Source organism: Dendrobates tinctorius, unplaced genomic scaffold, assembly GCF_039654945.1.
Source record: "Dendrobates tinctorius isolate UK_male_01 unplaced genomic scaffold, ASM3965494v1 ptg000030l, whole genome shotgun sequence".
In the NCBI taxonomy this organism is placed as follows: domain Eukaryota; kingdom Metazoa; phylum Chordata; class Amphibia; order Anura; family Dendrobatidae; genus Dendrobates; species Dendrobates tinctorius.
In genome coordinates this window covers 7292047-7316826 of record NW_027361698.1, presented here as the reverse complement: position 1 = coordinate 7316826, position 24780 = coordinate 7292047, and the positions used below count along the sequence as shown (strand labels likewise).

Below are 24780 nucleotides of genomic sequence, written 5' to 3'. Positions count from 1 at the left end.
CTTTCCAGGAATTGAGAATTGTCAATGGCGTTACACATGCCACTATCCGCAATGCATATCAAGCTCTGAATTTATTGGAGATCGACCAACACTAGGATGTAAGCATTAATGAGGTGTGCAACACGCCACATCCAAATCAAATTGCTTGCAATCATATTGACTGCCTGCTCTCCTTCATCTCCAGAGTTATGGGAGAAATATAAATCGCACATGGAAATCGAATATGCAAGGAAATTCAAATATGAACATGGATTTCACAACGGAAATCTACAACGAAGCGTTGATAATGATGGAAGATTTGTGCTTAGAAATCGCAAAGTTCTCAATCAATCAGGAATGCCATTACCAAATCGATCCGCTGCTGCGTCATTCCATGTAGAATTGCGTTGTGAACAAAATTACAACACGACTGATCTTTTGTTGCATGTGCAATCAAATATTCTTAAGCCAACGAGCAAAAAGGCATTTACGGTATTTAAATGTCCTATAAATGTCTGCACTGTTCCTGATCGAAGGATCTCGGCTTTTAGTTGAGATGAATCTGTGCTGTACTCTATGTACATGCTCAGTAGTGAGGCCGTGCTGTGGAGTCAAGAGTCAGGGAAATTGAGGAGTTGGAGGTTTGGCTTACCGACTCCACAGCCCTGGATGCAATAAGCAAATCAAAGTATCTACAAAATTTACAAAGTTTCCTTTTTCCCCAAGTTCATCTTCTGATAACATAGGGCCCAGCTACACCTTGTGCTAAGGGATACCCAGAATCCAATAGTTCACGATTATGCCATTGGTAGAATGGGCCTGAACAATACATCATATCATTGAGCCATGTGGCAATTTAGTAAGCTGTGTAATTTATAGTGTGTATAGATAAAACAAGCACCAGCTCCCCCCCAAAAAATTCTAAAAAGTACCAACAGGAGAGAACTTATTTAAAAGTAGCCCTGAACAAAAAAGACCCAAGTTAAGAGTTCAGCTCCAGTTACTTGATGAGCCACTGTGGTCATTTGAAGGTTTGCTATTTTAGCCATTAAGTGACTCCTGCACCAAGCTGAGAACCTGTGATGGAACCACAAAGGAAAAGAGCAAAAACAGATGGTATTCACAGTGGTGAGAATATTTATAAGCATGGCTGTAGAGTCAGTAAGACCTGGTTCTAACTCCAGCTCCGAATCCTTCATAAATGGGCAATTAGCAATGATAAATGTACTCTATAAAAAATGGGTTATCAGTTTATCATTTTATTAAATAGGGATCTTGAATGAATATAAATAATACAAAATACTTTATGTTCTGTTTTGAAACTTGTCTAAATTCAAAAGTAAAAAAAAAATACATATTTTTTATAATGGAAGTGCATTTCTACTGATTCCAACTCCATCGAAAACCATCTGAAAATAGTAGTAATGTTTCTGTCTAAAAGTCCTTCATCAGACGGTTACTAATGTGCTGCGGAGAGATAGAACAGAGATGAAGGCAGTGCTGGAGAAAAGTGATCCTAATCGCAGGACGTATACCTACACATTGCGATAAGACTGCTTTTCTCCAACACTGCCTTCATCTGTTATATCTCCCCGCAGAACATTAGCAATCTGTGTCTGATGAAGGTCTATACTTCGGGACCGAAACATAACTCCTATTTTTTGTAGGATTACCAAAATAAAAATCTGACTTCTCTACATTTTAAAGTTTCATGTATCGCTATATTTTTAGTCTAATGGAGTGGAATCCTTCTTGAGCACCCGATCCGTCTCACAGGAGTGCCGTACACCTATTATTATATGTCTAAACTCCATAGTTCTGCTTAAGGACGCAGTCAGAAGGCAGTATAGCAAGGACGATGATCGTATCCCACTGCACAGACTGGCCGGCGGCTCTCCTCACCTGAGAGTGACAGCTGCATAGAAATATATGTTGTCATACTCAGGTCAGTAGAGCAGACAGCCAGTCCGAGCATTATGACATGATCATCATCTGTGTTATACGGCCATCTGACTGCGCCTTATAAGTGATATTTCTTTAATTTACTGACCCCTGAAGGCTTTGTTCCAAGCTGGACTAGTTAATAATAATGTCCCAGAGTGAGTCCACCGAACACGATAGACACAGAACTTAATGGACGCTTTTTTGATCGTCATGTGACTGCAAAAAGGCAATTCTTTACAGAGCAGGATAATAGCAGTGGGCAAAATAGATGCCACCTAAATTATATCAAGAATATATAGAAATAGATTAATCCAAGTACTACTCCTACATCAGTGTATGCAAGGCAAGCTGAAGTATGGGAGGTGGTAATGTAACTCATGTTTTCAGAAAGTGCCCGGCTGTAAAGATGAACTACGTGAACTCAAGACATATTTTACTTTTCCAGATTTTTTTTTTACTTGTCATATCAGGCAAAGCTCTCGCACTCCTTGACACTAGCTTGTGTTTTGAAGTCCCTGCAATCTGGATTATTAGCTAATAAGGTCTTGTTCTGCACCTCATTAATCGCACTATTCAATCCTGGATCACAAAGGGCGCTGGAAATGTTTTACGACTGAAGAATCCTCCATCCTCACATTGCAACAATATGAAAAACAGACAGATCTTTAGTTGCTGCAGCAAAAAAAAGAAACACATAGTCTGTGCCAATTATTGTACACACAGATGAGAAAAAGTAAAATGCAGCTGTGGAGAACATATGGGACAACACTGCAACTGAGACAGACTGGAGAGTTTGGTAGATGTTCTATCAGATGTTGTCGTATCCAGACGGAGACCTGTGCACCAGTGGAAATCTCCACCAGCTTGTATACAGTGTGGATCTCATGCACAGATTTACAGCCAGGTTATCGGCATACAGCATAGCTTTGGCTGATGCACATCATCCCACATCTTTAATTTCTTTTTATGTAGGGTTAAGACAAAGTTTCAAGCAATCTAGAAAGTTAGATAGAAAGTCACTAACCAGAAACAATAAGACAAGTATATTAAAGTTGTTAGTGACCTGGCATTTGTGTATTTTCCTATGTAGATTAAGGTCTCATTTGCTTTTGTTCAATTCATTATTTTTTTCCATAAAAAGTATTATTACAATGCCATAATGGTCTTATGGACAATAGATTATATACAAAAAAGCAACATTTCCATTTATTTAACGTAAAATGAAGTTTAAAGTTTTCTGACTATTACTACGTATTATCCTTATATTTCATTTCAGTGCGGGTTTATTTGAGGTTTATTAGTTTTGTTCAATAATTTTAATTTAAAATATAATTGTTATGTGAAGCCTTGTTTTTCTCACCAACAAGCTTTTAGTTTTCAAGTCTGCAGTTGTGGGGTATATATGACGTATTGATCTATTTTTATTCCATTTTTTGAAAGGCAATATGCAGAAAATAAAATAACATTGACAATAGAGATGGGCGGACACCTGGATGTCCGGGTCCGGCGGGTTCGGCAGAACAGTTACAAAACGTTCGGGTTCAGGTACCAGAGCAGTACCCGGACCTGAAACCATACCCCATTCACTTGAATGGGGGGGGCCTGAACAACCAGTGTTTGCCACACTGTCATGTGCAAGACAGTGCGGCAAACAACGCTTCTGATCGGCGGTGAAACCATCCACGCCGGTCAGAGAGCCGCCATTCCCACGCAGTCAAGACAACGTGAGCGCTCAGCTGTGATCGTAGGTATAAAGCTTACCTCCGATCACTGGTGTGAGCTGATGGGACTACAGCTCCCATCATAAGACACCTACTGCCACTAATAAGTGATAGCAGGTTCAGCAGAAGTTTAGGGTATTCATCAGCCACTCCTGCGCTGTAAATAAATAATTAAAAAAAAAAACCTGGCGTGGGTCCCCCTGTATTTTTGCTATCCAGCCAGGCAAAACTCACAGCTGAGGGCTGCAACCCTCAGCTGTCAGCTTCAACAAGGCTAGTAGTTATCAAGAATAGAGGGGTCCCCACGAAAACACAGACACAAAGAAAGAAGTCCTTTAATTGAAAGAATGACGCAGCCAGAATAAAGTCCTTTAATTGAAAGAATGACACAGACTCCTTTAATAATCTTAATTAAACCATACTTACGACCTTGCCTAATTCCACCAAAGTCCTCAATCTCCTGGAATAGAACTAAAATAATAAAACAACAATATACCGTACCTGTCCGTCGTTCTGTCCCACGCCGTAATCCACGTCTGGGGGAGAAATAGTTTTCAACCTGGACAGTGCCAAGATGCAACTGTCCAGGCTGAGAACCACTTGTGAATGAGCTGCTGCAAGCGCAAAGTCAGTGACTAGCAGTGACATCACTGAGGCTGCGTTTCCAGCTGGACTGAAAAGCGGTGACCTCGGTGAGATCCCTGCTAAGTACCATGAGAAAAACTCTCATGCTGCTAGCAGGGATCTCACCGAGGTCACCGCAGTTCAGCCCGGCTGGGAACAGGAGCCTTGGAGACCGGACGTAATCTTGATGACGTCACCACCGGTCACTGAGGCCACGCTTGCAGACGCTCAGTCACCAGTGGAGCTCAGCCTGAACGGTCGCATCTTGGCACTGTCCAGGTTGAAAACTGTTTATCCCCCAGACATGAATTACTGTTATACACAATTTATATACATTTTTCTAAAAAGGTCCTTTGACTTATTTTTTTCTAAGAGCCATAACTTTCTTTCTTGTTGTAATCGGTATATGAGAGCTTATTTTTTGCAAGAAGAGATGTATGGCACCATTTTGGGGAACATACAACTTCATGATCATTATTTAAACTGTGTTGTCATAATGCACAAAAATAGGAATTGATTTTAAGATAACTTTTTTTTACCTTAATCATATCAGTTGTATAATTCTGGGTGTTTAAGGTTGTGGTAAGACCAAATATGTTTAGTTTGTTTTCATAAAAATTAAAATTTTATTTTACATTTGATATACTTTTACACGTTACAATAATTTTTTGGGGGCTTGTAATATCTGTTAATTCCCTCCAAGATAACATACTTTTGTCTGCTCACTTACATAATACACTGCACTACTACTGTACTGCATTGTATTATATTCTGTCTGATAGAATTCCACTGACAGGCAGATTCTGATGTTTCTACTAAACTTTCAGGGTCTCCCAATTACAGATAATTGTGGTCAATCTTTTTACATTCCAGTGATGCCTCTGAATTCAGCATGTAAGCAGTTACCTGACAGTGCTTATTCCCTACTGCTGTGCTTGTACTTTCAGCAAGGTGAGAAAGAGAGAGACTCAAGATCAGCCCCTGGGGTGATGACAGGACATCTTTTCATATCCTGATTGAAAAATGTCAAGTTGTATTAGGACATTAAAAGATATACCGGAAACAGGAGGCCGTTAAAGAGGTTGTCAACTACTTGGTTGTCCGACACCCGGCACCCCGGCCAATCAGTTGTTCTCAATGTCGGCTGGAAGCTAGATTGCGGACATGCTCAGTCTTCTGATAGCAGCCGTGGCCAGGTATTGCACTTCTGCCTCCTATCTAAATCAATAGAAGGCAGATGTGTAGTACCTTGCTGTGGCCACTAACAGAAGACAGATCAGCTCCGCAATCATGCAGTTCCAGCTGCCGCCGATACAAATAAAAGCTGATCGGCAGGGGTGCCGAATGTCGGACTTCTACCCATCAGACACTGATGACCTCTCCTAAGGATAGAAACATCAAAAGACTGACTGTCACTTCCAAACAGAAATCGGGTGTGTACAGGTGCTTACTAAGAGTAGCCATCTTCATATTTAACAAAATAAAGTAAGAGTCTGTAGCGCTAGATAATGAAAACATGAAACATATGAAATACTGCTCTACCTCCCCATATAAATGTACGCTATGAGCCCATGAGAGGAGTCTTAAATAAGATAGATCCCAGCAACAACGATCACCTTATCGCGGCTGCCAGATACACATAAATTGGTCAATTTGTGTGTTAAGTATTCAAAATTTTTCATATTTTCTAGAGCAGCAATACGATTAAAATTTAATACATTTAATGTTTGCAAGTTGTAGGGATACAGAGTGCTATTTTATTTTGATAGCTATCAAAAGTATAGGTCAAAAAGTAGTGGACAACCTCTTTAAGCTTGTCTTGTAAATTATCTAATTGCATTATAACAGGACTTTTATATCTAAAGTTTGCATTATGGGACTGAGGCTTGCGGATCCTTTCTGTTTAAGTATGGCAACTCAAACTGATTCCCTCTACTATTCCTTCAACTTGCCTTCAGATACTACCATAAAGCTCATCGATCGCCAGGACTCCCTATCTGAGGATTCCAACATCCCGTCCTAATTTACAGACCTTCCAATAGAAATCTCACATTGAAAAGAGGTATCTCGCGAATGACGTATGACAGAAGATTGATAAGGGCCAACCAACAAAGGTTGTTTTTCACATTTTTCAATTTACTATATCATAAATTAAATGGAGGCATTGTCTCTCAAAAAAACAAACAAAAAAAAATCCAAGTCTGCACGGATATACACTCACTGGCCACTTTATTAGGTACACCATGCTAGTAAGGGGTTGGACCCCCTTTTGCCTTCAGAACTGCCTCAATTCTTCGTGGCAGAGATTCAACAAGGTGCTGGAAGCATTCCTCAGAGATTTTGGACCATATTGACATGATGGCATCACACAGTTGGCGCAGATTTGTCGGCTGCACATCCCTGATGCGAATCTCCCGTTCCACCACATCCCAAAGATGCTCTATTGGATTGAGATCTGGTGACTGAGGAGGCCATTTGAGTACAGTAAACTCATTGTCATGTTCAAGAAACCAATCTGAGATGATTCGAGCTTTATGACATGGCGCATTATCCTGCTGAAAGTAGCCATCAGATGTTGGGTACATTGTGGTCATAAAGGGATGGACATGGTCAGCAAAAATACTCAGGTAGGCTGTGGCGTTGCAACGATGCTCAATTGGTACCAAGGGGCCCAAAGAGTGCCCAGAAAAAATTCCCCACACCATGACACCACCACCACCAGCCTGAACCGTTGATACAAGGCAGGATGGATCCATGCTTTCATGTTGTTTACGCCAAATTCTGACCCTACCATCCGAATGTCGCAGCAGAAATCGAGACTCATCAGACCAGGCAACGTTTTTCCAATCTTCTACTGTCCAATTTCGATGAGCTTGTGCAAATTGTAGCCTCAGTTTCCTGTTCTTAGCTGAGAGGAGTGGTACCCAGTGTGGTCTTCTGCTGCTGTAGCCCATCTGCCTCAAAGTTCGACGCACTGTGCGTTCAGAGATGCTCTTCTGCCTACCTTGGTTGTAACGGGTGGCAATTTGAGTCACTGTTGCCTTTCTATCAGCTCGAACCAGTCTGCCCATTCTCCTCTGACCTCTGGCATCAACATGGCATTTCCGGCCACAGAACTGCCGCTCACTGGATTTTTTTTCTTTTTCGGACCATTCTCTGTAAACCCTAGAGATGGTTGTGCGTGAAAATCCCAGTAGATCAGCAGTTTCTGAAATTCTCAGAACAGCCCTTCTGGCACCAACAATCATGCCACGTTCAAAGGCACTCAAATCACCTTTCTTCCCCATACTGATGCTCGGTTTGAACTGCAGGAGATTGTCTTGACCATGTCTACATGCCTAAATGCACTGAGTTGCCGCCATGTGATTGGCTGATTAGAAATTAAGTCTTAACACACAGTTGGACAGGTGTACCTAATAAAGTGGCCAGTGAGTGTGTGTATATATATATATATATATATATATATATATATATATATATATATATAGAGAGAGAGAGAGAGAGAGATATTACCTGGGAATCCTAGAAATGTAATTCTATCTCCAGGAACTGCTCCACTGGGGGGGTCCAATATCTCAACCTTCTCAGGAGAGCTGGCACACATTACCATGGCTTGAGATAGCACCCCTCTCATTTTAGCAGGTTTTAAGTTACAAAGCAGCACAGCCATCCGATTTTGCATCTATAAAGAAAACAAAAACAATGTTTAACAATAGATAACAAACAATAAAATAAAGACCTCATATATACTGTATATCGCAGGGCAGCGATGGGTTGACATGACAAATGGGAGTGTACTGAAGATCCCATTGCCAGACATGAAGATGCTCCTATGAAAACCAGCTTGAGTCTAGCATTCATAGGAGACCGTGATTTATACTATATACTGCAATACTGTAAGAAATCGGACAATGGTACAAATATTTTAAGGTGACTAACAAATAAAGTGATAATTGACATACAAAAAAAATTGTTCCTCCCCCCCCCCCCCCCCCCAATAAAAATAAAACAAAAAAAAACAAAATTATACATGTGGCATTTTTGTGTCCAGAAAAGTGCAGACTATTGAGTTAAAAAATTATTTATCCTGATCGTCAAACGCCATAAAGATGACTAAAAAAATCTAAAATGCCAGAATTGTAGTTCTTTTTGTAGCAACAACTTTGTTAAAAAAAAAAAAAAAAACGCAATGAGAAGTAACCAAAACATTATATGTACCCCAAAATGGTGTCAATAAAAACGTCAGCTCGCCAAGCAAATAAGCTCTCACATAGCTACAATGAACAGAAAACTAAAACGTTATGGGCCTCAGAAAATGACGACAATCAAAATTTTCTTTTCAACACTTAAAAATGAAACTATAAGTTTGGTATCATTGTAATCGTACTGATTTGGTGAATCAATGTAATACTGTGGCTAGTGCTGACCACTCTAGGTTTTTTAGTGTTAGGCATGAACACTAGGATGTTATTGATTGGAAAAGTGGGAGACACTGATCCAGACCCCTGTCCCCTCCAACCACAACACAGTGGCAATTAATTTCTGTCATTCTCTCCAGACTCCATAGTAGTGACTAGAATTAAGCGAATATGTTCAGAATCGGACACCGAATTTGAATTTGCCATGTTTGTGCCATATTGGTACCCTATTCGAGCCGAATTTATGTTTGACGATCGATTCCAAACATATTCGGTCATTTCTGCTCCCATTGACTGCAATATTTGCAGTTGATCGTAATCGGAACCAAATTTTTAAAAATTTGCTCAGCTGTAGTAGTGAACAGAACATGCAAGCACAGCGTCCACTGACCGATTCAAAATCCTACTTAACTGATGAGGTGAAATCATACAGTTCACTTAAGAATACTGTAGAAGTACATAAAAACCAGATAAGTAATGTACCATGTGATGCACCTCTAGATGTAATATAAAGGCACAGAGATTGTATTATTTTTACACTGCTGTGCTTTCTAAAAAGCCATTTGTGCAGGACCAGTATATGGGATACTGCTTTACCATACAGGATGGGGCTAAGCACATAATCCATCTTACATGCATAAAAAAAGCGTCAACAAATTGAAAACACTAAATCCTGCATGTGCCCAAATCCAATCATTGTAACAATGTTAAATTTTTCAACACATGTTCAGAGAAAATACAAAAGGCCAAAATACACACAAAACCGGTTTGGTTGTATTGATCCAGCCAGTCAGTGTACTTTCATGTTTTTCCTGCCAGAAATAAGATATAGCTGCGTTTTATTATACAGCCGAAAGAAAACTTCCAAACCATCTGAATGAAAAGGAGTCCTTCCTCTACGTGTAACTCAATCCCAAGTTTACGATGGCTCACAGCAGGAATATTTCCCTTGAAGTTATTTTCGGAAGGAAAACTAATTCGCAGCATTTACCTTCTCCTCTCCCCCAAGAAAATAGAAGCTCCTAATATAAATGAAAATAAGCAGCAGCAGAGGCTTAAAGGAGACCTACGAAAAGAAAACCTCCAAAGGCCATTAAATGTAAATAATAATTAAAATAATATATATTCTTACTTTGATGGTAAAATATATGATTGTTTATTATTTTAAGACAACTGCCCAACCCATAGAAAAGCAGCCGTGTATTAAATTCTTGAAAAAAAAAAACATTTAAAACACACATGAACAGTTTAGTTACCACTAATCTATGACTGAGACAACAATTCCCTTTCAGGTGATGAGGGTGAAAATATCAGATTACTAGCTGAAGAGCCCGGGCATAGTAACTAACTGTGGTTAGTTATAACAAATTATAATGATTATCCTCCATCCCATAGTCCCGTGCCCATATACCCATCACATATATCCTCCATCCCATAATTCCGTGCCCATATACCCATCATACATATCCTCCATCCCATAGTCCCGTGCCCATATACCCATCATATATATCCTCCATCCCATAATTCCGTGCCCATATACCCATCATACATATCCTCCATCCCATAGTCCAGTGCCCATATACCCATCACACGTCATCCATTCCATAGTCCCGTGCCCACATACCCATCACACATCCTTCATCCCACAGTCCAGTGCCCATATACCCATCATACATATCCTCCATCCCATAGTGCCGTGCCCATATACCCATCATACATATCCTCCATCCCATAGTCCAGTGCCCATATACCTATCACACGTCATCCATTCCATAGTCCCGTGCCCATATACCCATCACACATCCTTCATCCCACAGTCCAGTGCCCATATACCCATCATATATATCCTCCATCCCATAGTCCTATGCCCTTACAACCATCACACATCCTCCATCCCATAGTCCCGTGCCCATATACCCATCATACATATCCTCCATCCCATAGTCCCATGCCCATATACCCATCACACATCCTCCATCCCATAGTCTCAAGCTGGGTGGCACGGAGCAGGGAGTTCCTGGAGATGTGCTGTTATATAACCTGGCAGTGTGGCTCTGTGTGGGGCTCAGTGTGCGGCCGCTGATGACGTGATTTTCTACGCTGGTAACAAAAGAGCCTGGCAGTAATAGAGGGTGATTCATTTCTGTCATGTGCTCTCTGCTACTTTCTGGGGGGCAGACAATGGCTGGGAGCTTATGTTCCCGGGGATTCTAGATTTCTCCCACCCGGTCGGTGTCTGCTGAGGTGTTGTGGAGCAGAAAAACTGTTGCTCATAGCAACCAATCACAGCTCAGCTTTCATTTTTTAAACAGCTCGGGTGAAATGAAAGATGCTCAGTGATTGGTTGCTATGGGCAACACAAGCAGTGTAACCTGTTGTGGTCAAGAAGATGTGCATATGAAATAGATATATTAGATTATATATATATATATATATATATATATATATATATATATTAGATATTTATTATACGGGGCTTTGTGTGTGGAGTGAGTGGGTGGGGCTAAGTGGAGTGGACGTGTCTTGATACACACATACATACACACACATTTTTATATATATATATATATATATATATATATATATATATATATATATATATATATATATATATATACATACACAGTGCCTACAAGTAGTATTCAACCCCTTGCAGATTTAGCAGGTTTACACATTCGGAATTAACTTGGCATTGTGACATTTGGACTGTAGATCAGCCTGGAAGTGTGAAATGCACTGCAGCAAAAAAGAATGTTATTTCTTTGTTTAATTTTTTTTTAAATTGTGAAAAGTTTATTCAGAGGGTCATTTATTATTCAACCCCTCAAACCACCAGAATTCTGTTTGGTTCCCCTAAAGTATTAAGAAGTATTTCAGGCACAAAGAACAATGAGCTTCACATGTTTGGATTAATTATCTCTTTTTCCAGCCTTTTCTGACTATTTAAGACCCTCCCCAAACTTGTGAACAGCACTCATACATGGTCAACATGGGAAAGACAAAGGAGCATTCCAAGGCCATCAGAGACAAGATCGTGGAGGGTCACAAGGCTGGCAAGGGGTACAAAACCCTTTCCAAGGAGTTGGGCCTACCTGTCTCCACTGTTGGGAGCATCATCCGGAAGTGAAAGGCTTATGGAACTACTGTTAGCCTTCCACGGCCTGGACAGCCTTTGAAAGTTTCCTCCCGTGCCGAGGCCAGGCTTGTCCGAAGAGTCAAGGCTAACCCAAGGACAACAAGGAAGGAGCTCCGGGAAGATCTCATGGCAGTGGGGACATTGGTTTCAGTCAATACCATAAGTAACGTACTCCACCGCAATGGTCTCCGTTCCAGACGAGCCCGTAAGGTACCTTTACTTTCAAAGCGTCATGTCAAGGCTCGTCTACAGTTTGCTCATGATCACTTGGAGGACTCAGACAGACTGGTTCAAGGTTCTCTGGTCTGATGAGACCAAGATCGAGATCTTTGGTGCCAACCACACACGTGACGTTTGGAGACTGGATGGCACTGCATACGACCCCAAGAATACCATCCCTACAGTCAAGCATGGTGGTGGCAGCATCATGCTGTGGGGCTGTTTCTCAGCCAAGGGGCCTGTCCATCTGGTCCGCATCCATGGGAAGATGGATAGCACGGCCTACCTGGAGATTTTGGCCAAGAACCTCCGCTCCTCCATCAAGGATCTTAAGATGGGTCGTCATTTCATCTTCCAACAAGACAACGACCCAAAGCACACAGCCAAGAAAACCAAGGCCTGGTTCAAGAGGCAAAAAATCAAGGTGTTGGAGTGGCCTAGTCAGTCTCCTGACCTTAACCCAATTGAAAACTTGTGGAAGGAGCTCAAGATTAAAGTCCACATGAGACACCCAAAGAACCTAGATAACTTGGAGAAGATCTGCATGGAGGAGTGGGCCAAGATAACTCCAGAGACCTGTGCCGGCCTGATCAGGTCTTATAAAAGACGATTATTAGCTGTAATTGCAAATAAGGGTTATTCCACAAAATATTAAACCTAGGGGTTGAATAATAATTGATCCACACTTTTATGTTTAAAATTTATTAAAATTTAACTGAGCAACATAACTTTTTGGTTTGTAAGATTTATGCATCTGTTAATAAATCCTGCTCTTGTGTGAAGTTTGAAGGCTCTAACTTATTTGCATCTTATCAAACCTGCTAAATCTGCAGGGGGTTGAATACTACTTGTAGGCACTGTATATATATAAATAATAAATTACTGATAGGGGTTTGTTATAAGTCTCCAAAAATAATGGAAGCAACAGAGAATATCCTCATGAAGCAAATAGATGAAGCAGCGACTCAAGGAGAAGTCATTATTATGGGGGACTTCAACTACCCTGAAATACATTGGGGAACCGAAACCTGCAGTTCCAGCAAAGGTAATAGGTTTTTGACAACTATGAGAGACAATTACCTTTCACAACTGGTTCAGGACCCAACAAGAGGGGGGGCACTGCTAGACCTAATATTAACCAACAGGCCAGACCGCATATCAAATGTAAGGGTTGAGGGTCACTTGGGTAATAGTGATCACAAATTAATAAGTTTTCATGTATCCTTTAATAAGATGTGTAGTAGAGGGGTTACAAGGACACTAAACTTCAGGAAGGCAAATTTCCAACGGATGAGAGATGATCTTGGTGCAATTAACTGTGACGATATCCTGAGACATAAAAATACACAAAGACAATGGGAGACGTTTATTAGCATCCTGAATAGGACCTGTGCACAATATATACCATATGGGAATAAACATGCGAGAAATATGAGGAAACCACTATGGCTAAATAGAGCTGTAAGGGGAGCAATAAGGGACAAAAATAAAGCATTTAGAGAATTAAAGCACGTAGGTAGTGATAAGGCATTAACTAAATACAGAAGATTAAATAATTTCTGTAAAAAGCAAATCAAGACAGCAAAGATTGAGACAGAGAGACTCATTCCCAGAGAAAGTAAAAATAATCCCAAAATATTCTTTAACTACATAAATAGTAAAAAACTAAAAAATGATAGTGTTGGTCCCCTTAAAAATAGTCTGGGTGAAATGGTGGATGAGGAAAAAGCCAATATGCTAAATGACTTTTTTTCAACAGTATTTACACAAGAAAATCCCATGACGGATAACATGATCAGGGATAAAAATTCTCCATTAAATGTCACCTGCTTAACCCAGCAGGAAGTACGGCGGCGTCTAAAAATCACTAAAATTGACAAATCCCCGGGCCCGGATGGGATTCACCCCCGAGTACTGCAGGAATTAAGCACAGTCATAGATAGACCATTATTTTTAATCTTTAAAGATTCCATAATAACAGGGTCTGTACCACAGGACTGGCGTATAGCAAATGTGGTGCCAATATTCAAAAAGGGGACAAAAACTGAACTCGGAAATTATAGGCCAGTAAGTTTAACCTCAACGGTGGGTAAAATCCTGGAGGGTTTTCTAAGAGATACTATACTGGAGAATCTGGAGTAGAATAACCTCATGACCCAATATCAACATGGGTTTACAAGGGACCGTTCCTGTCAGACTAATCTGATAAGCTTTTATGAAGAGGTAAGTTCCGGACTGGACCAAGGGAATGCAGTGGATGTGGTGTACATGGACTTTTCAAAAGCTTTTGATATGGTGCCACACAAAGGTTGATACATAAAATGAGAACAATGGGGATAGAGGAAAATATTTGTAGGTGGGTTAAGAGCTGGCTCAGGGATAGGAAACAAAGGGTGGTTATTAATGGAGCACACTCGGACTGGGTCACGGTTAGCAGTGGGGTACCACAGGGGTCAGTTTTGGGCCCGCTTCTTTTTAACATATTAATGACATTGTAGGGGGGCATAGACAGTAGAATTTCAATATTTGCATATGACACTAAACTCTGCAGGGTAATCAATACAGAGGAGGACAATTTTATATTACAGGAGGATTTATGTAAACTAGAAGCTTGGGCTGATAAATGGCAAATGAGCTTTAATGGGGATAAATGTAAGGTCATGCACTTCGGTAGAATGAATAAGATGTATAATTATGTGCTTAATTGTAAAACACTGGGCAACACTGTCACTGAAAAAGACCTGGGTGTATGGGTGGACGACAAACTCACATTTAGTGGCCAGTGTCAGGCAGCTGCTGCAAAGGCAAATAAAATAATGGGATGCATTAAAAGAGGCATAGATGCTCATGAGGAGAACATAATTTTACCTCTATATAAGTCACTAGTGCGACCACACTTAGAATACTGTGTACAGTTCTGGTCTCCGGTGTATAAGAAAGACATAGCTGAACTGGAGCGGGTGCAGAGAAGAGCGACCAAGGTTATTAGGGAACTAGGGGGTCTGCAATACCAAGACAGGTTATTACACTTGGGGTTATTTAGTTTGGAGAATCGAAGGCTTAGGGGTGATCTTATTACAATGTATAAATATATGCGGGGACAGTACAAAGACCTTTCTAATGATCTTTTTACTCTTAGACCTGTGACGGGGACAAGGGGGCATCCTCTACGTCTGGAGGAAAGAAGGTTTAAGCATAATCACAGACGCGGATTCTTTACTGTAAGAGCAGTGAGACTATGGAACTCTCTGCCATATGATGTTATAATGAGTGATTCCCTACTAAAATTTAAGAAGGGACTGGATGCCTTTCTTGAAACGTATAATATTACAGGGTATACACACTAGTTTCCTTAATATTGCGTTGATCCAGGGAGCTAGTCTGATTGCCGTATATGGAGTCGGGAAGGAATTTTTTTCCCCAATGTGAAGCTTACTGTTTGCCACATGGGTTTTTTTTGCCTTCCTCTGGATCAACATGTTAGGGCAGGATATGGGTTGAACTAGATGAACTTAAAGTCTCCCTTCAACCTTAATAACTATGTTACTATGTTAAATAGAGAATCAGCAAAAATGTTAAATTATAATTAGATTAATCTTAAATTGTGTATGTAAAAGGACCATAGAAAAAAATGCTGGAACTATCACCACACCCAGTTCCAAGGAAAAATAGGATCAAATCAAAAATATCCAGATAATAGCTATGTCTTGTGGTGGTCAGCTTGATACATGTAAAGGATCATGAAAATTCAGAGGAGCGGCACTCACCACCAGCAATTTCTTTATTTCGGTCACAGAGTTGCATACACATCAGTGAAATGAGCAACAGCTGTTTTGTGTGTATACACGCTTCTTCCGGTTCACAATGCCGTTGCAACAGCCGTTTCGCATGTGTACACGCTTCTTCTGGCTCACAGTACTGTGGCTCATTTTATTGATGTGTCTGCAACTCAGTGACCAAAATAAAGTGCATTTTACGGAAATTGCCGATGTTGAGTGCCGCACATCTTGCTGTCCTCTGAATTTTCATTAAATTTTTTATGCGCTCAATAAATTTCAAGGATTAAATTCACTACATTGTATTTCTCGGATGCATTTTTTTTTTCTTACTAGCTGCCTAATTGAAAGTGTAATAAAAATCTTAAATCGTGAAACAGTAAAGTGTTGTGTGCGTAGTTACTAAGAATAGTGTACACTGTACATTTAAAAGCAGGAAGTACCCTTAATGAGTAACTCTAAACTTTGTATGCATTGATCTCATTTAGTTCCCCTCTCTCCCGAATACAATGCTGAATGTGCTGTCTTAAGTGCCCAGGTCATGCTCTTTAAGAGGCTGCTTTGAACTGCTGCTCTAGTAAGAATCTGGACTCAAATACTATTTACAAACTCACTCCCAGTTGGAGCAAGGGGAAGGGGACAAGGTGACCATCAAAAAGCCTCAATCTCGATCCCATAGAAAATTTCTAGGCACAACTGAAGGTGTGAGAGCACGAAGGAGAATAAACCTGGCTCAGTTAGGCTACTTTCACACATCCGGTGTGTGGGGTCCGGCGGCGTGCGGCGAAAAGCCGGGCCGCCGGATCCGGCCTGCAGCCGTGACACCGGATGTGTGTGCGGCGAGACGATACGGCTCGGACATTATTAAAGGAGCCGCAGGACGAGGTGGACAGAGGCAGCCGATGAGACAGCTGCTGAAAGGGAGGTGAGGGGAGGAGAGGGGAGGAGAGGGGAGGGGGGTGGAGAGAGAGAGACATGGGGGGTTAACACTTAGTGTCCAGGCAAGAGAATCTCTCTCTCTTGCCGGGCACTTGTGGGGTTAACCCCACAGAGAGATCTCTCTCTCTCACCCAGACACTGTGAGTGTTAACCCCACAAGTGCCCGGCGAGAGAGAGATCTCTCACAAGTGTCCGGGTGACAGAGAGGTCTCTCTCTCTCTCGCCGGGCACTTGTGGGGTTAACATTCACAGAGTCCGGGCATGCGCTGTGGAAAAAGCCGATCCGGCGCTGACAAAAAACGTTGCAGGGAACGTTTTTTGCAGATGCCGGACGGCTGATTTATGCCGTGTCCGGCAACAACCGGACACGACGCATAACCATCTGGCACGATGCGGCGCCCATGAAAGCTTATGGGACAAAACCGGATCTGGTGCTGGATCCGGTTATTAAAAATTTCGCCGCATCGTGCCGGATGACAAAAACCGGATGTGTGAAAGAGGCCTTATTCCAGTTTGGACAGGAAGAATGGGCCAAAATACCAGCAACATTGTGTAAGAAGCCTGTGGAAAGCTACCCAAAACCTGTGACTCAAGTTAGACAATTTAAAGACAATGTTATGAAATACTGACCAGATGTATGTAAAGTTCTGAGTAACTGGGCATGTGATGAAAGAAACAAAGGCTGTATTAAAATCACTGCCTCTAGCATTAGATGCCAGAAATTGTGAAAAAATGAGTTTTAATGATTGTGGCTAAGACGTACAGTATGTAAACTGTAAAATGAATGTAAACTATGACTTCAACTGTGTATATGTATGTTCAGCCAAACCGAGTATCTCTCTGTCCCATAAACACAGTAACAGAGAAAAGAGTAAGCAGCTTAGCACTCTTTTTTCTGGAGCAGAGCTAATTTGCATAACAAAATAGGGAACGTTTAGCTCATTGGAGACCAGGACAGAACAAACTTCATAGTCGAGATCCTATACCATCATCATACCACACAGGGCCAGATTCTCGTAAAAGGAATCTCACCAAGTTTATGTCACCTAATGTAGAGACAGAGCTATGTGTCACTTACTAGGTCGCTCGCTGTAGCCTTGATAAAATCACTAAGATCACTAGAGGACTAGATAACCTGCTGCTATGTAATCCTCCATATTCATGAGTTCTGTGTAACACTGTCCTCACCACTGATTGGTAGCTTTCTGCCTATGCAGTGTACACAGAAAGCTGCAAATCAGTGGTGAGGGCAGGTTATAGAAAGCTCAGCAATCAGAGAACTGCTAGATCTGCAGCAGATAAAATAGTGATTTTAACAAAATCGCAGTAAGCAGCTCAGAAAGTGGCACATTGTTAGAATTCGTGTCTATGTCTGAACTTCATGTTGTTCTCAGATCGGACTGCAAAAACCTCATGACAAATCCCCTTTGACTGCATTTCAACGGTAATAATATAAAAGGTTCATCATCCTGCAACCAAAATCTAAGGAACATATTAGGAAGCTTCCTAGTCTTCATTTGTGGTGCAAAACCTGAATTTAAAAAATCAACTATCGTATTTTTCGGACTATAAGATGCACCGGACCATAAGACGCACCCCAAATTTTCGTGAGAAACCGGGGAAAAAAAATTTAATGCGTCAAATGGGGTCCGTCTTACAGTCCGAGTTCAGCATACCAGAGAAGGGAGTGGCGATGGTGGAGTGGGGTCACAGGAGACGTTTGCAGGTGCGACATCGTGGAGCGGTGCTGCGAGTTCCAGGCTGGTAGGAGGGGATGTTCGGCAGAGGAGGGGCTCTGCCAACATTTTGTGCAAGGTTGGGCTTTCACCAAATGTTGACGGAGTCCCTGCACCGTCGAACATCCCCTCCTACCAGCCTGGGACTCGCAGAACCACCCTGCAGTGTTGCATCGCTGAATGCCTCCTCCTCACAGCCCAGGGCCCGCAGCATCGCTCGACTCCTACTGATGCCCCCCCAACCCCTGATTAGCTACATTTGGTCTATAAGATGCACCCACATATTCCCCAAATATTTTTTTGGGGAAATAGTACGTCTTATGGTTAGAAAAATACAGTACATACATTTCCTTCTTTATACGGCATGTTTAAACCCACTATCTAGAGCAGGGATGTCAACCTCAAATACACAGAGGGACAAAATTAAAATCTTGGGCAAGGTCGCGGACCAACCTTGATAGTTATTTAAAAAATGTCTACAATTGAGAAAGTTTTTTCTTATCAAATATGATGAAAATTTTCATATGGGAACAAACTTAAAGGGCTTGTTCCACGAACATTTTAATTAATAGATCCTAGAATAAAGTTAGCAAATAATCACAAATGGGGCATACTGGAATAATATAAGATGTTAAGTAAGAGCAGTAAAAAGCATACGGCCCAATTACCTTATTTAAATATGTAATAACAAAGGATTAAAAAAAACCTTGAATTGATAAATACACAATAAAAGTATGATGCCAACAAAAGTGCCCCTCAAATACAGTAAGATACCCCCACAGTGAATACCTCCACTCGAACGATATGGTGACTATACTGTACCTCAGCAAAGTATGGTGACCCTTCACAGTATGATGCCCCAACTGTGATCCCCACACAAACCTCGATACAATATAATGGGTCCCACATAGTCCTCCATACAGTATAATGGCCCCCACAGACAAATCACATTCCTAATTTTGATCGATTTTCATCCTGTTTCTGTAAATGTACAATTTCTGCTGCAACTCCCCAACCTACTGTCTCCTTCCCCACCATCCTGTAGCATGTAAGCCCGAAAGGGCAGGGTCCTCTCCCCTCTGTATCAGTCTGTCATTGTTAGTTTGTTTACTGTAAGTGATATCTGTAATTTGTATGTTACCCCTTCTCATGTACAGCACCATGGAATCAATGGTGCTATATAAATAAATAATAATTTCTCTCTGTGTGAGCTTGCTGAGTGGGCAGGCTTTTCCCATCCTGGTTTGTAACGTCGGCGGCCGTGCCCACCAACATCCCACCGGCACAGGGTCCCGCGGCTGCATCTCCTTACCCAGCCTGCCGCGCTCCCCTCCTCCTTCTTCCTCTCGGGCAGCTGTAAGCCTTAGGTCGCGGGCGCGCGCCCGACAAATCCCTTAACCCTGCAGTGGGCGGCTGCTGGATCTTGGCCAGCCAATCACCTGTCAGCAGGGGAAATATCAGGTGTCTCCCATAAGGGAAGGACGCCTGAGTATCGTGTGCCTTCCCTGCAATGATTTGGCCGCCTATAGCTTGTCTATAGTGTCTCCCTCTGTCTCGTGGTTGCCTCTGTCCCAGCCTTGTTTGTCTCTGCCACTGTGTGCTAGTTCCTGCCTCCCTGCCTGTGTTCCGTCCTGCCTGGTCCTTGTTCCACCGCCTATGTCCCCTCGGGTCTCCGTCTCTGTTCGGTCCTCCAGTGTCTGTCCCGCTCCCTGTCCAGTTCTCCTGCCTGCTGTCTGTCATCCTAGTTGTTTCCTGGTGCTAACCGCTCCGTGCCTCTCCCCGCGCTTACCGCACGGAGACCTGTATCTTGGTTCCTGTCCGGTACCCCGGTCCTGCCTGTGGCCACTCGGGTCCTTCGAGCCGCCCCTCTTGGTCCCAGCAGTCGCGGTGTCTAACCCCCGCGGGCCTGCCCCTAATGGTCCCTGTATAGGGGTCGGTTCCACCTGGTGCACTCGCCCCGGGGGCCTCAGTTCTGCGACCCAGAGGGTCCACTCTCGGACGCTGCCAAATCCCTGAAGCGTCACATGGTGCAAACAGAAAAAGGGGAACAACAGGCTGCTGGAAGGTAAGGAATATGTTATTTATTACTACCAAAATGTATAACAAATAGTGATGAGCGAGCATGCTCTAGTGCTAATAGATCATCTCCAGTATGCTCTAATACTACAGGGTGGGTCATTTATATGGATACACCTAAATAAAATCGGAATTGTTGGTGATATCAACTTCCTGTTTGTGGCACATTAGTATATGGGAGGGGGGAAACTTTTCGAGATGGGTGGTGACCCTGGTGGCCATTTTGAAGTCGGCCATTTTGGATCCAACTTTATTTTTTCCAATGGGAAGATGGTCATGTGGCACATCAAACTTATTGAGAATTTCACAAGAAAAACAATGGTGTGCTTGGTTTTAGCATAACTTTATTCTTTCATGAGTTATTTACAAGTTTATGACTACTTATAAAACGTGTTCAAAGTGCTGCCCATTGTGTTGCATTGTCAATGCAACCCTCTTCTCCCACTCTTGACACACTGATAGCAACACCGCAGAAGAAATGCTAATCTAAGGGCGTCAGATTCCTTGTAAGAATGTTCAGACCTTCCACCCATAATGTGGTGGTGCACCATCTTGCTGGAAAAACTCAGGGAACATGCCATCTTCAGTGCATAAAGAGGGCAACACATCATCATGTAGCAATTTCAGATATCCATCAGTGAAAACCTCAATGCCACTGAAGTATGGCTCCACTATCTTTGTACTCCATATACCACACCATACCATCAATTATGGGTGTTAGGTCCGAGCATTCCTACATGAACAGTTTCCTGGAAAGAGAATTGGTCTTCGTGGGCCAATTGAATGGCCACCAAGGTCTCCCGATCTGACCCTCTTAGACTTTTATCTTTAGGGTCATCTGAAGGCAGTTGTCTATGCTGTGAGGATATGAGATGTGCAGCATCTGAAACAACGGATACTGGAAGCCTGTGCTAACATTTCTTCTGTGGTGTTGCTATCAGTCTGTCAAGAGTGAGAGAAGAGGGTTGCATTGACAATCCAACACAATGGGCAGCACTTTGAACACATTTTATAAGTGGTCATAAACTTGTAAATACCTCATGAAAGAATAAAGTTACGTTAAAACCAAGCACACCAATTGTTTTTCTTGTGAAATTCTCAATAATGTTGATGTGTCACATGACGCTCTTCCCATTGGAAAAAATAAAGTTGGATCCAAAATGGCCAACTTCAAAATGGCCGCCGTGGTCACCACCAATCTCGAAAAGTTTCCCCCTCCCATATACTAATGTGCCACAAACAAGAAACTGATGTCCCCAACCATTCCCATTTTATTTAGGTGTATCCATATAAATGGCCCACCCTGTATATTCCAGTCACCGAGGCTGCATGCCTCACGACTGTTTGACAGCTGTAACACATGTAGGGATTGCTTAACAAATAGGCAATCTCTGCATGCGTCTGTAAAACAGTCATTAGACATGCAGCCTCGGCGACTGGAATATAGTATTAGAGCACACCGGAGATGCTCTATTAACATTATAGCATGCTCGTACAACACCTTATCCGGACATGCTCACTCATCACTAGCAACAAAGTGTCATATGCTTATACAGTGGGGAAAAAAAGTATTTGATATGCTGATTTTGCAAGTTTTCCTGCCTACAAAAATAGAAAGGTCATTATCGTAGGTACACTTCAACTGTGTGAGACAGAATCTTAAAAAAAAAAAAATCCAGAAAAGCACACTATGATTTTTACATAATTAATTTGCATTTTATTGCATGGAATAAGTATTTGATACAATAGAAAAACAGAACTTAATATTTGGTAGAGAAACCTTTGTCTGCAATTATAGAGGTCAGAGGTTTCCTGTAGTTCGTGACCCAGTTTGCACAAACTGCAGCTGGGATTTTGTCCCACTCTTCCATACAGATCCTTCAGGTTTTGGAGCTGTCGATTAACAACTTTGAGTTTCAGCTTCATTCAAAGATTTTTTATTTGGTTCAGGTCTGGAGACTGGCTAGGCCACTCCAGAACTTTGAAATGCTTCTTACGGAGCCACTCCTTAGTTGCCCTGGCTGTGTGTTCCGGGTCATTGTCATGCTGGAAAACCCAGCCACCACCCATCTTTAATGCTCTTACTGAAGGAAGGAAGTTGTTGGCCAAAATCTTGTGATGCATGACCCCATCCATCCTTCCGTCAATACAGTACAGTGTACCTATGATAAAAAAAATTGCAGCCTTCTCCATTCTTTGTTGGTGGAAAAACTTGCAAATTCGGCAGTGTATCGAAGACTTATTTTCCCCACTGTATGTTCTACTGATTGTTCACTACTGCTTCAACATATTCTATTTACCTATGAGCCACTTCTCCTCCCACTGACTTCTGAACACACCATTCTCCCTGAAAAACAGCTAAAAACTTGTCCTAGGCTATGTGCACACGTATGCAGAAAATTTCTGCATAAAAACCGGACTCCTTCCCAGAAAACGCGCGTTCTTGCAGCGATATTTGCTGCGATTTTTTTCCGCGTGTCCCCAGACACATAGAAAATAGCTAGAAATGCAGAATTTTCCGCGAAATTAATGAGCATGCTGCGTTTTTTACCGCAAAGCGTTTTTTCGCGGAAAAAAACGCATCAATATGCACAAAAAGTGCAAAATGCATTAAAATGAATGGGGAGCTTCTTTTAAGCGATTTTTGAGTGGATTTTTTGGTAAATCCGCGGGGAAAATGCGAAAAAAACGATGTGTGTGAACACAGCCTTACTCCAGACTTTGCAGACTGTCAGCTACAAGAAGAATCAGAATACAGCTGCTTATTAAAGTCTACAGAAAGTGCATGGGAAAAGAGGTGGAGAGATAGGGAGAGGGAAAGAGAGAGAGGGTGGGAGAGACAGAAAGTGAGGGGGGGGAGAGAGGGGCGTGAGACAGAGAGGAGAGTGAGGATTGAGAGAGAAGGAGGGAAAGGTGAAGAGAAAGAGATGGAGAGAGAAAGGGAGAGAGAAGGAGGGAGAAGAAGGCTAAGAGAGAGTTGGAAAGAAAGTGGCACAGAAATGGTCCTGATGTTTTCTAGTGTTTAATTTCACCCCACAGTTAGTTTGATTCACGGCTACACTGCTCAGTACTGCTGTTTACAATTTAAAGTGAATCTGTTAGAAATATTATTCCTCACTCCCCACTTTAATAAGACTATGTAGCCCCATAAATGATAAGCCATTCGATCCATTTATGATACTAAAGTTGGGTTGAACAGCAAGAAACGAGCGTCGGGGCTGCGAGTCTTTAGTTGCACATGGATACATATGGACAAAAATGACCACCTGGGGTTACTGACATTGAAATAAGATTGTGGTACTAACAGGGATAATGTCACTTTGCAGAAATGATGGCTGTATAATAACAATTACTTTGGTTATTAACGGTATTCATTATTCATTTACCTTTTTCTGTTTTTCCCTTGTCTCATCAAGTTGGCCAGTTGTATTTCCATATTCCTGTACATTCTTGTTGCTATTACTCCCCCATTCTGATACTGTTTGTGATGACGTAGACTCTTACTACCCGAGTCACTTTTCGCCAATTATCTTGTCTTTATGTATTTGGTATGCACTATCGCCCTTTATATATAAAAAATTCTTGATATGAAATTTTAATATATAGACTATGTGACTCCATCTTTTCCAGACTCTTATCTCTTGTTTGGGCTGTTCTGTTAACTATTTAGGCCTATACGGTGACTAGGCCCGTGTTCACATTCTTGTGATGGTTTCTGTTCTGTTAATCCTGTTCCTAGTACAGGAATACAGCAGAGGCTAAGAAGCTGAAAGAACATCATCACGCCCCAATGCACTTCAGACAGAACTTCAAAATATGATTTCTTGCTGCTGAAGCAAGATAAGTCAGTTGATTTCTAAATCGACTGACTTATCTTTTAAAGGGCTACAAAGTTATATTAATGGCTTTGCGAGGGGGGCATGGGTTCACGTTATTGATATTGACCAGTGACGTTATAGCGATATTGCTAGCGATATCGCTTAGTGTGACAGGCCCTTTAGAGACAGCTGAAAATTAGAGATGGAGCCTGTAGAGAAGAAAGTGAGTAGAGTACAAAATGCAGGAGAATTGTGATATCATGACCAATACTGTACAACAGTTTTAGGCCGGTGTTGAGTAAAAAGCTTTCAAAAATAGAAATGTTGATACCTAATTTTTATCAATTAATAAATTGGAAAGTCAATAAGCAAAAGAGAAATCTAAATCAATATC

The 24780-nt window shown here is 41.7% G+C and overlaps 1 protein-coding gene across 5 annotated transcripts in view; it reads right to left on the bottom strand.

Annotated features, from left to right (window-relative positions):
• AIMP1 (aminoacyl tRNA synthetase complex interacting multifunctional protein 1) overlaps window positions 1-24780 on the bottom strand; it is a 117254-nt gene that overhangs the window by 5086 nt on the left and 87388 nt on the right. For all 5 annotated transcript variants that reach the window (XM_073571841.1, XM_073571840.1, XM_073571837.1 and 2 more), the window contains one exon: window positions 7782-7950. In XM_073571841.1, the coding sequence (XP_073427942.1) occupies window positions 7782-7950 (169 nt within the window). The remainder of the gene's footprint in view (window positions 1-7781; window positions 7951-24780) is intronic.